We start from the raw sequence: 16,338 nt of genomic DNA on the forward strand, positions 1-16,338 counted from the left end.
CGTTGGAAAGCACAAAGGCTCGTTTCAGGCAAGATGAAAACATCTCCATTATAAACTTCAATAGGGTATCATGATATGAATTTTCATAGAACCGTCCGTAGTCGGAGTGGGAGTTGGAGTCGAAGTTGGAGTCGATTTTTTAAGCCGGAGTCGTAGTCACCCTAAGATCCATCGACTCCGCAGCCCTGGTATTGACAACAAAAGCCATACGAGTACAAAGCTTTAAGTCTCAAGCAAAAAGTACACGAATGGAAGTGAGTTTTGAATGGCGATAACAAAGCTTCCACTGTAATGCGTTATAAGAAAGCAGGTTAATTGCCTTCACCATGGTTGCTATCATGCACGCTGCATCCTGCAAAAGTCCATGCTGGCGACCAAAGCGCTGGAAGAGCTGCTGTTTGAAGTTTATGCTGAACGCTTTTCTGGTGGCCTCATTGATCATGGTACATGCAATCATTGATATCATCTTGGATTTAAACGATGATGGATGTGAATGGCAGCACCATGCATTGACATGCCCCACAGCAAGTCGTTATCAGTGCAAGCACAAGTGTAGCGACAGAACATTTTCAAAACGATATGCATATACGCGGAAATGAAACGATGAATGCAATATTTTCAATATTCCGTGATACAGAAACTAAGCTTTACGTTTCTTTATCAACATGAATGTCCTTTTTCAATTACTCAATACTTTTCAAGTTAATTGACAGAAACAGCGCTCTATTTATATTATTGTGGGCATAAAAATTACAGATATGGTGCATTATGTAATATGTAACGTATGCCCACTGAACAAAATGAATGCGTTTACTGGCTGAGTATTATAATTCGCACAGATTTTTATTAGCTCGACTTAAAGGGACTATCCCACCTTTAACATGGGGTTTGAGTTGAGATAGCCAAGTTTGCGACGAGGTTCAGAAACCACTATCTATCTAGGTTGCAACCCCGCGGCCTCTTGGTGTTGAAGAAATTCGTTCCCTTCATTTGAAAATGGGCCTTGTGCAAGGCCCTATCTTCAACATGGAGCGACCGTTAGTGTGACGTCACCTCGTTTAGTCATTCTGATTTAAATGGGTTTGTTCGTTGAAAAATCGCTTAGAACTTGGTATGAACTTTGTTGTGGTGCCTACAGAGTAAAAAGAATCAGCTTTATGACAGTAATGTGGCCTGGGGAAGGAGGTAATTTTGGGCTGTGACGTCACATATTTGAAAGTTTGTGTTTGGAATATGGGAAGCCTAAGATGTTTAATGAAAAATAAATGCCAGAACCGTGTTCCTGGTCATCCAATCTATTAAGTCAGGCACAATTTAACTGGTTTTAACAACATTTTAGAAGGTGGGATAGTCCCTTAAGTGAATCGAAGAAACAAGGCAATTATGTGTGCATTGTACAAAGTGTATCCTTACCCAACTCTGGTGATTCGGGACCGGAAATTATTCATGGTGCATCGTGCGGCCTGCAACAGAATTTAGCTCAATGCCAAGACGATACACATGATTGTTATAAATCAAGGCAGTCACAATTCTAAATACGGAAAGCCTTCGCGGCGGGCACGCCAAAATACATTAAATAGGTATGCATGAAGACAGATAGAGGTACACTTGTTAATTTCTTTGCATAAAAGCAAAGTGACCTTTCTCAACATCCTGCCTACCTACCACAATGCCTCCCTTGTTGAGGATGATGTCTATAACTAAATCCCTACCACAATGTCGCTCTTCGTGAGAGTGATATCTCTACCTACCACAATGTCTCCCTTGGTGAGGTTGACGTCTCTACCTACCACAATGTCTCCCTTTGTGAGAGTGATGTCGTCCAGCACCGGGTAGAACATCTGCGGCAGCTGCGGGTCCATCTTGCCGATCAGCGTCCATTTGTACTCGCCGTCCTTGTACTGCACCTTCCAGCCCGAAACCACCGTGCCTGGAGAACGCGAACATGTGTGCTTGTCATATGAAAGTGTACATGAAAATGTTTAACCCTATTCCTGGCGGGCTCCGCCGGGACAAGAAACTGGCGGGGGGGGGGCCGATTCGGCCCCCCCTGAGATCTCGAGAACGAAGCAAGATAGCGACAAGCGGTAAACGGCATCGGATACGCACGGCCAAGATCTACAATTTTTACTAAGGTCATTTTCAGGTCAGGTCAAAGATGACGTCACAGGGGTCGAAAAAGTCAAAATGGCGGCGCTAGATATGGAGAGTTTTTCTCGAATAACTTTCGAATTAGTCAAGATAGGAACAAACTAAGGGCATCATCGTGATCCTCTCGTCAATCCGCATCGAATGATATATATGTTGACCTCGAAAGGTCAAGGTCAAAGGTTGACCTCAGGTCACGTGACCTCGAGGTCATCATGTATATCATTCGATGCGTCTTGACGAGCTGAACACAATGAGACCATCCACGCGTCTGTATCTTGTTCCTGTACGGAGTTATTGGCCAAAAACCTTTGGTGACCTTTGATGACGTCACATGACCTCACAGCTGCCCAACAGCAAAACAGACCTCAAGGTAGTGAAGGTTGATCGTATATGAAGTCATGTATGGTATATGGGGCCATTCCGACCCGTTTTAGTGGTAAAAACAGGGAGTTGATTTTTCCCCCATTGACTTATAATGGGGAGGTCGCGAAATTGACCTGACCTTAGGTCACCGATATCAAAATTCCGAGATATACAAATTGCACATACTGGTACCCTAACTAAACCCTGAAGAGAAGAAATTGATCGGTCAAAAACTCTAGCTCTGGCGTGATTGCAAACTTTTCTGAGGTAGGGTCACCAAACCGCCTCTGGTGACCTGACCTGAGGTCAGATCAACTCAAAATTTTCAGACATGTTGCGTAGAAGCCTTTTAGGAAAAGTCAGAAAATTTGAGCTTCCTAGCTCAACGCGTTTGGGAGAAATAACCAAAAAACCTCAGGGGGGGGGGCTCCTGAGGCCCCCCCCGCCAGGAATAGGGTTAAAACGTACAGTGAAACACCTAAGTTTTAGGTTTTGCTGTTTAAGTATGGGTGTTTTTTGGATTTATGAGAAATGCAACTGGCCACTTAACAAAAGATAAACATCGTAAGAAATTAAATGATAAAGCCGCCAAATATATGGAAAATGAAACTATCACGATCATTTCAAATCCACCTGCAACAAACTCTTCATAAAACTAATTTCATTGAAGCGTAATTATTTGTCCCGTGTTCATGCCCGGGTGTTTCTTCACCGACGCTCACCGAGGGCGTGTGTGTGCGTCCGGAAGGCGAACGGGTGGATGACCTTGTCCTCCTCGATGTCGCAGGCGGTCTCCATGTACTGCGTCGTCTTGGGGAAGATGAAGCCGCCGGTGCCCAGCAGCATCACGCCAGCGGCCTTCGGCTGCCTGCGGTGCGACAAACAACGTTGTTTTTTTTTTTTTTTTTACTTGTAGTGCTTTTTTTTTGTCGTTTCTCAACGTTTATTAACATAGCCACTTGACAAACAGACCGCTCTAACAGCCCGCTCACATCCACCTTCTACACAGTCCCACAAGGGCCATCAGCCACCGCCCGAGCCGCCCGGCGAACGGTATCGCGGGCGGCTCCCCCTATCCACCGGCCGGGCGTGCGAGCCGTCGACTTGTAGGGCCGGCGCCCCGCACGCCCGGCCGGCCGACCGGCCCCTGTCGAAGAGACCGGTCCCGGGTTGGCCCGGATGGGTCATAGGAGCGGTGGCTGATTCGTGTTCACTAGACCCTCTTACAAAGTTCTCATCATAGCCCATTTCCCATTTCAAACAACGATCTTAGCGACACGTATGGGACAGACGGTAACTTAGCGGACGCGCCGAGTGCCTGGCATTACGCCAAGTTTCACAGTTTGCTCCTAGGACACGGCTAATTGGGCCTGTCCCTGCCAGTGGCCCCCCGGTATCTGTATGGGCGCAGGACCATAACATTGCCTTCGGTTCACTACCGTGGCCGGTGCTGTTCCCTCATGCTGTTCCCTCCCCCGCCGCCCCCCCCCCCTTCCCTCCCCTCCCCTGGTAACTGTTAGTGTCTAACTAAGGCGGACGTTCGCTGTTCTTGAGAAGCTCGATCAGCCTCGACCATTTGTGATTAAACTTTGAAATATCCGAAGGTTGGGACTTTTCAATTAGACAATCACTATTCTTTAGAATTGTGATTTTCTATTGAAAATCCCAACCTGAGCTACCTCTCTAGGGGGGTGTTTAGCGTTTCTGCCGCGATTTAGGACATCTTGATACCCTCGAAAACGGCTCGTTAGATTTTCTTGCCATTTTCAGCGTTTGGTCCCCTATGGGGGAGCTACCGGCTGGTACCGGTTGCTTGAAATATAATTAACCCGTTTTGGGGTAATCGGCACGTGCATTTTCCCATAGGGTTAACATGGGGAAAAATTGAAAATGCGATTTGCGCAAAATCTGTTCAGTAATATTTGTCCACATTTTTAGGGTCAGTTCTTTGGCTGGCACCTCACCTTCTGGGGGTAATTATTTAAAATATAAATGACAAAATTTCGGGTAATCGACGCCGACAGTTACCCCATGTTGAGCCTATGGCATTTTCGAAAAATTATTTTCAAATCGATTTTGCCAAAAATTTCCACGTTAGATTTTGAAAATGTTCGAATATGTTGTGTCCCGGGGTGTCGGCTACCACGTGGTATGGGTCAGATATGGGGCGATTGAAAAGCACGTGCCACGTGCAAACGTGTTTGATGGGGTAACCTCGTGGTAAATGCGACATTGGCCAACTGGGGGTCCTATGGCGTGGAAACCACTCCACCTAGCGACACCAAATCAGTGCAGCCGGTGAGCAGATGAGTCCAGCTTGTCGCACTAGTGGTCACGTGGCCCACGTGCTATTGCACGTGCCGTGGCACGGGGTCAATTTTGGTGCTTAAATATACTAGCATTGTGAAATGCAAGGAATGGGGGAAATAGCCGTCAGGCCGTCAGGTTTTATGATAGGGTCGATCTGAAAACGGGTATAGGCACAGAATGAAGGGGGCTAAAAAACTGCTATCTCGGATTTTTTGTAAAATGAAAAATTCAAAATTCTGGGGAAATTATATATTCAAAGGTGAAATTTCCCTAAATTTTCCCGTTTTTCGAGTTTAGCCGTCCACTGTTCAGAGACGGTGACACCGGCCGGGGTCATCTTTTACATGCTGATGGCCACGTCGATGGGTCATCACGTGGCGTGAGCGGTGAAGCTATCAGAGGTCCGGCACGTGCCACGTGGCCACGTGTTTGAGTCGCGTACCTCCCAGATTATCGTGTGTTTGCCGATTTGTGGCCTTATAGCACGAAAACAGCACAAGCCAGGAACACTGAAATGGTGCAATCAGTGAGGGGACAAGTCCTGCTTACACCACCGGCGGTCACATGGCACACGTGCAAATTTGGGCACCTCCTTTGCGGAGATATCTTACAGTGAAATATTCAAATGTGCATAACATTGTCAGTTTAAGTCCGATTAGGCTAGAATTTGGTGGGTGGATGAAATGTTAAGCGACAGGAACAAATGCGCCACGTTTGACTCAGTGCGCCACGTTTGTCTCAAAGCGCCATTTTTGCCGCAAATCGCAGAATGTGCGTATCTTTGTCGAACATTGGACGATTAGGATGCGCTGTAATTAAGGGATGGCTGCTTAAACGGCAGATATGAATGCACCACATTTGCCGCAGAGCGCCATATTTGTCTTAATGCGTCAGTCATTGACCTCTATAATACCTAATAGAGGTCAATAGAGGTCAATGGCGTCAGTGTTTGCGTTTAACGGACGGCGGTCGTTTTTTTGTGGCGGTGTTTGCGTTTTTCCGGTGTTAGGCGGTGGGCGGCCGTTTTTGCGTTTTTTTTGCGGTGTTTGCGTTTGGCGGCGGGCGGCCGTTTTTTTTTGCGGCGTTTTGCGGTTGGCGGCGGGCGTTGCGGGCGTTTTTTTTGCGGCGGTGTTTGCGTTTTTTGCGGTTTTTGTGTTTGGCGGCGGGCGGGCGGGCGATGCGGGTGTTTTTGCGGTGTTTGCGTTTGGCGGCGGGCGGCCGTTTTTGCGGCGGTGTGTGGCGGTTGGCCGTTTCTTTTGCGGCGTTTTGCGGTTTGCGGCGGGCGGCTTTCTGCAGCGTTTTGCGGTCGCCGGCGGCCGGCCGTTATTTGCGGTGTTGCGGTTTGCGGCGGGCGGTCGTTTTTTGCGGCGTTTCGCGGTTGGCGGCGGGCGATGCGGTTTTTTTTTGCGGCGGCGGGGTTTGCGTTTTTTTGCGGTTTTCGCGTTTTGCGGCGGACGGGCGTTTTTTGGCGTTTGGGGTGCGTGCGATGCGGGCGGTTTTGATTTTTTTGCTGCGTTTTTTGAGTTTTTTTTTGCGGTTTTCGCGGGCGATTTTTTGCGGCATTTGCGTTGGCGTTTTGGCGTCCGTTTTGCGCGTTTTGCGGTGTTTGCGTTTGGCGGCGGGCGGGCGGTTTTTCACAATTCAAGTCCCAACCTTCGGATCCGCAGTGCTGTTCGACAAGCGCTGCCCGGGCCTATGACCTGCCGTATTCGCGATACACCTTTCTACTGCAATATAGTCAAGCGCGCATGAGGTAAAGCCTTTAAAATGAGGAATAAAGTTAAGTTGTTTACAACTCCAAATATACCATTTTGCAAGAAGAATAAGAACGTAAAATAACTGCTTTGAAAGGTGGCTATCTGGGATTGGTTCACTCAAAAGTATCGTTGGCCTTCCCACAGTTACTCTTAGAGCACTGCGGAAATCACTCCAGAATTTAACGACTACGGGACACTGAAGGAAAATATGCTGGATGGACTCCCTTATGCCCGGACACCTGTCGCAGTCGTCTGTCTCCCGTATCCCGTAAATCGCTAGACGAGCATTGGTAGGGATGATTCTGTGCCATATTCTAAATTGGAGCCACCTGAGCTTGAAGTCCGATGTATTTGAATACAGTTGACTATATGCTTTCTCCCAGTTAAAGCTCTGATTAAGAGCCAGTTCATTGCTCCATTTAAGTTGACTGTTGGTAGGACTGGTAGGATTGGAGTTCTTAAGTAGGATATTATATGACCACTGCGCCGTTTTGCCAGCTTCTTCTAGTTTTATAATGCTATCCAGTGGTTCGGCATTGCCAGGCTTGTCTCGTGCGAGTTTTCTGCTGATATGGCTGGGGACACTACGCAACATCGCTTGCCACATCAGAAAATGCCCGAAGCCATATCTGCTTTGCAGCTCGTTAACGGTGAACATTCGTTTATGCTCCGTATGATAAATGTCACCTATTCTTAGAAGTCTGCGCCTGATGAGTTCGCGTTTTCGAATGTTTGGGTTATTTTCTAGATTCAACTCTGCATTAAACCAAAGAGGTTTTGAAAGCCATTGACCACCAGATGCATCTTTATCGAGTTCTTTGGCCAGTTTAAACCACGATTCCGCTGTCTCCGCCCAAAAGCTGTCCCTAACTGTGGATAAGAGTTCAACGTTTCCTTCGCAGTGAAACACTGTGACGCCTTCTGCAACTGTAAGCTTATCTTTGACCACCGCTTTCCATTTGCTCTTGCAGTCAGGGTTGATGAATTTTTTTACCCATGCAATCTTTAAGCTCGCCGATTGAACGCCCACGTCTGGCACCTTTAATCCGCCTTTCGCCTTGTCATTAATTAGTGTTTTGCGTTTTATTTTGTCTGTCGTTCCCCAAATGAATTTGTAAACAATTCTGTTGATCTCTTTTATCTGATCCGCGGAAGGTCGAGCCAGTACGCTCATTAAGTATGTAAGTTGTGAAAGTGCCTCAGTTTTAATGATATGTACTTTTCCGTATGGGGTAAGTCCTTTTGAGCCCCATGGTGCAAGTTTCCTTCCCAAGGCGCTTATCTTTCTGGCATAGTTGGGTTCGGCTACGTTTTTCTCTTTGGGGTTTAGAAGTACCCCCAAGTACTCTGCAGGGCCGTGACTCCATCCTAGCTTTAATTCTGGGCAGATGCGATGGTCTGCATCTGCATTTGACCCTATCCACAATGGCCGAGTTTTTTTGTCGTTTAATTTCAGTCCTGATGCTGCGTGGAATTCATTCATCAGTTTAACCGACTCTCTCAGTGATGTGGGCTCCCCGTCCGTAATAAGGAGCAGGTCGTCAGCATACGCTGAGACCTTAATCTCCGTATCCCCGAAACTGAACCCCTTGATGAGGCGACACGAGCGTATTTTTTCAAGCAATGGTTCAATGCACATAAGAAATAGTCCGCAACTTAGTGGACAGCCCGCAAACAACGTTGGTGAGTACCTATTCGGGCATAAATGTGGTGTGTGGTCGGTGTAGAGAGGCCCTCTGAGGGATAATTATCCGGCATCACCGGCAATAATTTGATGTTGCAGGGACTATCGATGCAATTAGTCACATTTTTAGATTGCTTTTGCTTCTTTAACGGCTCTTTTACTCGTTGTCATGTCCGTTGTATACGGTGTCAGCTTAAAAAAACGAATGATCCCGGTGATCCCGGAAAATTATCCCTGATTATCCGGATGTCGAATGCATGTTAACTTAAAGCTGGTGTGGAAAACACTTCAGCTTTTCAACTTTCATCATATCATCCTTACCTATCATCTATTACATCATATATAAGTGATTCTGCTTGCGAGCGCGAAAAGGGAGAGGTGGAGAGAGAGGGAGTAAGAAATAAAAATAATAAATAAATAGAGAGCGAGAGAGCGAGAGAGCGAGAGAGCGAGAGAGCGAGAGAGCGAGAGGGCGAGAGGGCTAGAGAGCGAGAGGGCGAGAGGGCGAGAGGGCGAGAGGGCGAGAGGGCGAGAGGGCGAGAGGGCGAGAGGGCGAGAGGGCGAGAGGGCGAGAGGGCGAGAGAGAGAGAGAGAGAGAGAGAGAGAGAGAGAGAGAGAGAGAGAGAGAGAGAGAGAGAGAGAGAGAGAGAGAGAGAGAGAGAGAGATTTGGTGAGGGCATGAACGGGAGCATAAAGAAATGTGCTTTGTGGGTGGTAAAACTATGTAGAAAACGGATTTTAACGGATGTTGGGTGAAGTTTAGCGGAACTAACAGAGCAACAAAACACCGCTATGCTCACCAGCGATTGAGCCGCAGATAGCGCTGTCACCAGTCACGTGATCAGTTAGTATGCTTTCACGGGATGAAACCGAGTGAAAGTCACATCTCATGGTTAGTTGGCCAGGAGCCAGCGAGCAAAAACGTCAGCGCGGTAGTGAACACGACACTCGGTCACGTGATATTTGCGGCTGGCACTCCAGAGACTGAGAGGCTTTCTTCACATCAGACGAGGCTTTCTTCACATGATGCACGCTTTTTATGTGGATCGTAGGGGCGGGCTGGTGACCCGGATGTTGCCGAAACTGAGGACCCGCTCGCTGCCGATGCCGACGGCGCGGCGGTGAGTGGCGGCCGGTGTGGCGGCACCGCACGTATAGCGGCGCAGATATCTGATAAATGAGAATGACGTCTCGAGCGGACGGCGCATTCTGGACAGACGGTGAGAGCCACTTTTTGCGTGGTGTCGGGAAACGTTTGCCAATCGGCCGCTCGAAAACATTGGCATGTGTAGTCGCAAAAAAAGTGTACGAGTGGAGAAACTTCGATTTTGTCATGATAGGGACTTCACCTGCCATGTACCCGCCCCGTGGATCTGCGTACCTCTTTTAGCTTATTGATCAATCGTATGGCGGTTCCTATATATTCAATATTCATATGATACTTAAATTTTAAAAATGTATAAATACATTTCAAAACGAAGATTAAAAATTGTCAACTTATCAGTTGTGTTCCGTCTACACAACACATTTAACTACACCCCTAAAAGTTTACAATTTACTTGACAAAGGCACTAACTCTAACTTAAGTAGAAATTCAATTGCTAACTTGTGTTTCAATTCGTTTTTACTTACGGCGTTTCTGTATAAGTGAGGAAGACCCCGGAGTCGTCCTTAGTTTTTCCATCTGAAACGTAACGGATGATATTTTAGCATGTATCGCGAACCAGTGATTTAGGAGTTTTGTGCAGGAACTAGCCAATCAGTTACAGTACTGCATGCTAGAAGGGCAGTTGAAGGTAAGTATGCTTTACTTTTGGGACTGAGTGCAAGTATTGCCGTTTTAATAGAGAGCGGCGCTTAAATACCTCCGGCTTTCGGGAAACTATAATTAAATGGGTTGAATACTTACACCACACGTTTTTAGTACCTACACCTACACGTCAAATAATTAATGGCGTCATTAAAATCAGGCTACGTCAGACGCTGCTGCGCGAAACAAAGGTTAAAGATTATCTTACATTACACACTACACAGCCTGTTCCGGAAATACCACAAACTTCTGGGGAGTTGTAATATGTATATCAGCCCAGTTAATGAGCCACATGCCCACGAGCCTTTCACATATCCATGTTCCCTCAGTCCTTACAAAGTCACACCTAATTTGTATGCCTCACACGTCTCGGTGTGTGATCTCGCGCGCTGCTATTTGCTCGGACGTGTTTGTGTCTGTGTGGCGGTCTGTATGCTCAGCAGTCGTTACATCCGGACGCTGAGCCCACTCCGGTGCCTATTCTCAGCTGACCGCCGCGCTGCCGTTCCATTCAGTCCTCGGCTCCCATGCCGGGCTGCACCGCTCGTTTATAGCCTCCGCTACCTTCCAATTTACTGCTCCGCTCCCACGCCATGGCAGCTCGCTTACCGTATTCGTCCTTCTCATAACCTCTACTGCCGTAATGCGCATTAGCTCCTATCCTCAAGGTGACTTTAGTGCGTCATGATAGCCCTGCGGCCAGCAGAGACGCTGACCCGCCTGCGCTGACCTGCAAGACCTACCTGCGCTGACCTGCGCTGACCCCGCGCTGATTCCGCGCTGACCTCACCTTTGAACGGCGATACGTCAGCGTAGTGAACCTGCAGAGTCAGGTATTTGAGTTTGGTGCTCTTCCCGACGTGGAATGCCACGCCGTCTGGCAGCACCAGCTTGGGCGCGTTCTTGGCCCAGGCGTAGATTATCTGCGGATGGATAGCCATTGGTCAGTGATCTGTGATCGTCAAGGCACTAACTGCTTGTCATTTCCAGCTGACAAAGGTTTACTGATAATACTTGGTCGAGTCACTCACCATTCACCAGTGATCACTGATAAAAGGCAGATTAGAAGTCAGTCCCGTCACAAACAGCATGGCATCAAAAGCAAGATAATTGCTAAACCAAAAGCAGCGCCAGTACCTATATGATTGCCTGTTTTCATTATTTAGCCGCGACACAAGATTTGTCACCGATTCTGTAGAAACAGAGTCCTCTCAGAGCGGTGGAGCTGACCCGTTAGCCGGTCTGCCGGTCCGTCCGGTCTGTTGGCACCGGCTGGATTATGCCTGAACTGACTGGGTCAGCGGTCGGTACCTACTGCCACGGACTGGGTCAGCGCTACACCAGACGAACCGGTCTGGAGCGCGGCGGTCAGTGGATATAGTGTCGGTTCCCACCTGCCCCGTGTCCACTGCCCTCCTAGGCTGGATCGAATCGGGAAATGGACCAGGAACTGACCGAAATCGGAGACTAACCAATTTAGAGTGGGAGCTATTTTGGAACCGAGAAAGAGACGAAGAATTGATTGGGAACTAATCGGGCCCGGCACATAGTAGACTGAGGACGGATTGGGACCGGAGCGGAAACGGTTGTGTGCTGTTGACCCCTCTTCCAGAGGACTGGAACGAACCTCAGCGGCGTGTGCGATCCGTTACCGCTGGCGGGCGGCCTAAATCGGGTACTTATTCACGTGTATTGTGTGGGTAGCGTGACGGGGCGCTCAGACGCCGTGGCGAACAGGGGGGAGAGAGTCGGAGGGGATGGGAGTGGGAGAGAGTCGGAGGATAGGACAGGGAGGTCGGAATGGACTGAGCTGTGCGCCGTCTATGAGGACTGCACAACCAGTATACAGCCCTGAGCCCACATGAGGGTGACGTTTGACGTAGCGCGTGACGTGGTTACGGGCTACGTAACCGCCGTGCATGCGGGCTACACTATGTTCAAACATGGGGTGTGTGTCGATCCACAATAATCTCTCTGTCGACTTATTTTGTGACTGACAAAGTACAAAATTAACTTTTTTCTAGGTAACTAAAGGACCGCCGATGATGTTGAGGGCACTTACCTGCGACGTGCCGCGGCAGATGGGGCCCGACTTTTTGCTGGGGTCGCTGATGGCCATGTCGCCGCAGCTCCAGACGGCGTCATCAGTGCCCGGCTGTTCGCAGCCGTACAGCAGCATGTGGTGGGCCGTGTTCTGGGTGGCATTGGGCTCGAAACTCACTGTCGGCGCGGGGAAAACGGTCACTTGAGGTCGAAACTCGCTGCAGGAACGGTCAACACGGTCAGAGCGAGTGGCATTGGGCTAGAAGCTCCCTGTCGGTACGGACAAGATGGTTAGGGTGAGGTCCTAGTGACGAACAGTGTTTTGATTGATATTCACAAGGCAATGCTATCCTCTGTTCATGCTATTTTCGAGCCGAATTTTCAGTTTTTATTTTATCCTACGCAATGTTTTTTTTTGGGGTGGGGTGGGGTGGGGGGGGGGGGTGAACAGCTCGTGTTATTTGTTATGTTTGACGCTTTGAAAAAAACTGTTCTGCTTAATCGATATTGATGCCTGAACATACTTGGAGCTGACAGAAGGCTAATAAAACATCTCCAGACACAATATAATTTTTGGTATCTATTAGCTATGAAAACTGTGTTTTCTCGTTGCTTAACCGTAGCAACTTATTAGCATCTACTGTCTATGGTCTCCTAACACACATGTAATCGAATGTAGTACGTCCGCTCGAACCCATATTTTAATAGTCACTCATCAGACCACTAATACCGATGTTCCCGTTTATCGGTTCTCACGTTACAAATACTCGTACAGCGAAATCTAGTTCTTTTGATTCCAACACGCCCCATTACACAGCGATTAAATAGGGAGGAATTCGAAAACCTGTCAAGGGTTTAATGTTCTCTGGCATCTTAACTTTGATGAAAGTGACCCAGTTGTTCCGTCCAACAATTATCAGATAAACTGTCTGAAGCCTACAGGTCGCATCTCACCGGTCCCGGCCACTAATGCTCTGAAACAAGTCCCGTTCGGTTTGGCTGCCAGTCGGGTGACTGAAATTCTCAATTCATCGTGAGATTTGTGCTGGGGCGGCCGCCATCGTCATCGCACGTGATATCCAGAACACGCGAGATGAAGAGAAACTTTGGGAAAAGCGTCACCGCCATCGTCGCCCACTCTCCTTACGTTTTCTTCCGGGAGATATTGGCTTTTGAAAAGCTGATGCGTGAAAAACGATAGAGCCATTTGATGTCTTATTTTTCGGCAGCTACAGAAAAAAATGACTTCTACATCTAATGTAGGTATTTCTGTCTACATAGGAAATATGCGATGTTTCGCGCATATTTGCCTGTTGCCATACACTTTAACCCAAGCCCTCAAACAGTTCTTTTGCTACACAAATCACACACCGAGCACATCACAATTAGCTTCCATTCGCCTGGCACGATTACAATTATTATTGATTAGTAATTAATTGATATGACCCTATAATGTTTCCTATATGTCACGCTTCTCCATGTGTTTGGATTACACAGTGTTAAAAATATTGAGAAAGCCTGTGCTATTTGAGATTGATGTTTATCTGGCATAAATATAAACTTACGAATGTATTGATCCTTGTCGTCCAACAGCCGCACGGAGGTGCAGAAGTACGTTTCGGGCTGAAACATAAGACATCAACTGTCAACATGAAACACCAAAATTGATACACAATCACATCGATGCATGTTTGCTCGCAATGACCAAAACGTCTATTATCGCACACAAAATGCCTTAGAATACGACAGTCCAGCATGGTGACTACTGACCGTGACGACACAAACGGAAAAAAAATATTTCGCTTTATTTTACCATGCTTGGGGGTTGCATCAGACCTTTGCCTTACTTTTTCACAAAGCTATACCTTACCTTTGTACTGCGATAGTGGGACTCGGCCTTTACCTATGCGGTCGAACAGCATGAGTATGTACATTTCCATTTACTCTACGTTGACGTCAAATTGTATTTTATATTCCCACAAAACCGCGCATGCATACAAACCACAAGGTCATCATATCCTTCAAAACTACGGACATTTTTCAAATTTTGAGCTTGCCGTTTGAATTGTATAACTATATGTGCCCAAATCATCCCAGACAGTGACCGCTGGCTTTTAGTTTCCCCAGAGTGCATCGTGTGCATACTTGGATATCGGTGGACTTGGATATCGGTCAGTGACAGTTGCATCTTTCGTCCGACCATGCTGACCTCAGTCGGTTCGTAGCTCTCTACCCACTGGGGAGGGGAGGGGGTGACGGCGCATAGGCTCGCTCTCACTTGTTTTATGTCCCACCACGTAACATTGCCGTCGTACAGTATCCGCATGACCAACATAAATGACGGCATTGTCGAGATTTAAATGGGCTTGTGCCAGAAGGGATTTGCATTGCATTTGTATTCATAACACCGTTTGGAGTAAAAGCGCTGGCTTCATTTTATCTAGCAATGCGATTGTTAATTCCAAGGTAATAAACAACTCCGTTTTCTTATTTTAAAACTCCCCTGAATATTTTCGAATATCACGTGGGTGAGGACTTTTCCGGTGGGGTCGTGCGGCTGCACTGGACCGCCAATATGCGATCTTGGGAACCGGTTGGAGTCCGCGGAGCCGACACGATGCAGTCGGTCGTGACTAAGGTCCTGCCCGCCGTAGATGCACCATACCACTCTCACTGACATACATAAAGGGAAGTACAGTGAGCCACGATGGTTCAGGGCGGTACAGTCTGGGGCTAGAGTGAAGGATGCTGCGGCTAGATAAAAAAGAAGGTAACCTTAGATGCTTCATAACGATGCCAGTAAGCATGAACGCGAAATTTTAGTTACTTAGGAACCTTTCAGGTTGTCTTAATTTAATTATAAAAGCAAGATAGCTTGCGGTATTTCATTTTCTTATCAAAACATGAAAACACAAATTTCTGGTTGGATATTTTTGCTGCTACCCTGTTCCATCCGGATTAGCGCCACAGAAGGTGCGCAACACCAGCTATCATGGCGCGGCAGTTATTGGACTTATGCAATCACGGCGTACTGCCGTAGTTATCGGTTGATCCAATCGATCCAATAGCAGCCTCGGACGAATCATTACGATGCTGGATGTAGATATGGGGCAAGACAGAATGAAGGTTATACTGCCAGCAGCACAACTATGCATAAATAAATGGTAAGGCGCTTCGATCCAGATCTGCAATTTTGTCTATATATATAATCCGTTGTAACTTGTAATTAAAGGTGACCATTTTACCGGATTTGTTTGCTTTTATCAGCCAAATGAAATGGTAAAAATGAAGGAAGATGTATTGTATACACATCAGATGGTTCAGCAATGAAATAAATCCAACATGGAATGAAGTGGAACACAGCTTTCTAAGCGACGGCTTAATTGCTCAGGCTCAGGTGAAGTTGAACTAACTTCATGGAAGGGGTTCAAGGTCCACGTACCTTTTCGACTAACTCAAAATTAAGCCAATCCCCCGTGGAACATTATCCTGTTTGATGCCTCTCAAATACCGAGCATATTGCGCCCTTCCGGCTGGCCCGTTCGCAGTCTGGCTGCGGCGCCGTTATTGACCATTGAGCGGCCTAAATCGGGCGCCACCTGTGGCTGCACCGCGCTGATGCAACTGGGACATATGGCGCCGGACGGGGAGCTTCCAGCGCCCTGGACGGCCCAAATGTCGGGAAGGACGGTGGCAGTAGCGGTAGACAAACTAATGTAACGGTCACAATTGCCCCAGAATGCCGACCGGAACCGGCTGGGTCACAAGAGGATCCCGTCGGGTCGGTCAGGCTGCGCGGTCCCGCGCCGGTCCGGGGAGCAGCACACTGGCGCCGCACGGACCGCGGGTGTGAGATCCTTACCTTGGGCGGCACCACCTTGGGCATGAGCAGCGGGAACCGAGCCGTCTCCAGGCCGAGGCCCAGGCAGGGCAGGAGCGCCACCAGTAGCGTCCGTGCCGCGGCCATGCTGGCAGATCAATAGCCGGGCGCCGCGCCGGACCGGCCGCCCGCCCGCGCCGCCGCCGCTAGGTCTGACGTCACGCCGACGCAGGTAGGCCGTGACGTCATTGTCGACACAGACAGAGCGAGACGCTAAAGTGGGGCCCTGTCGACCGCACAGGGGCATACAGCCCGCCTGGGAGTGTTACTCCCGGCGAAAGCAGGCTGTGTGTGCCGTGTGGTGGCAGCCAGCCGGGCCACCCGAGCTCGACCACTCCCA

General features: G+C 48.2%; 1 protein-coding gene across 3 annotated transcripts in view; it reads right to left on the reverse strand.

Annotated features, from left to right (window-relative positions):
• Positions 1-16,093, reverse strand: part of LOC122380104 (peptidylglycine alpha-hydroxylating monooxygenase-like) — a 31,570-nt gene extending 15,477 nt beyond the window's left edge. For 2 of the 3 annotated variants that reach the window (XM_043362942.1, XM_043362926.1), the window contains exons 1-8: positions 15,981-16,093; positions 13,684-13,741; positions 12,138-12,295; positions 10,866-10,998; positions 9,898-9,949; positions 3,237-3,382; positions 1,791-1,930; positions 1,414-1,463 (exon numbers count right to left, since the gene is read on the reverse strand). In XM_043362942.1, the coding sequence (XP_043218877.1) occupies positions 1,414-1,463; positions 1,791-1,930; positions 3,237-3,382; positions 9,898-9,949; positions 10,866-10,998; positions 12,138-12,295; positions 13,684-13,741; positions 15,981-16,085 (842 nt within the window). In that variant the 5' untranslated portion in view covers positions 16,086-16,093. The remainder of the gene's footprint in view (positions 1-1,413; positions 1,464-1,790; positions 1,931-3,236; positions 3,383-9,897; positions 9,950-10,865; positions 10,999-12,137; positions 12,296-13,683; positions 13,742-15,980) is intronic. The other variant, XM_043362934.1, reaches the window with a different exon arrangement.
• Positions 16,094-16,338: the final 245 nt, after the last annotated feature.

This window comes from Amphibalanus amphitrite, unplaced genomic scaffold (assembly GCF_019059575.1).
Source record: "Amphibalanus amphitrite isolate SeventyFive unplaced genomic scaffold, NRLGWU_Aamphi_draft 000009F_arrow, whole genome shotgun sequence".
In the NCBI taxonomy this organism is placed as follows: Eukaryota; Metazoa; Arthropoda; class Thecostraca; order Balanomorpha; family Balanidae; genus Amphibalanus; species Amphibalanus amphitrite.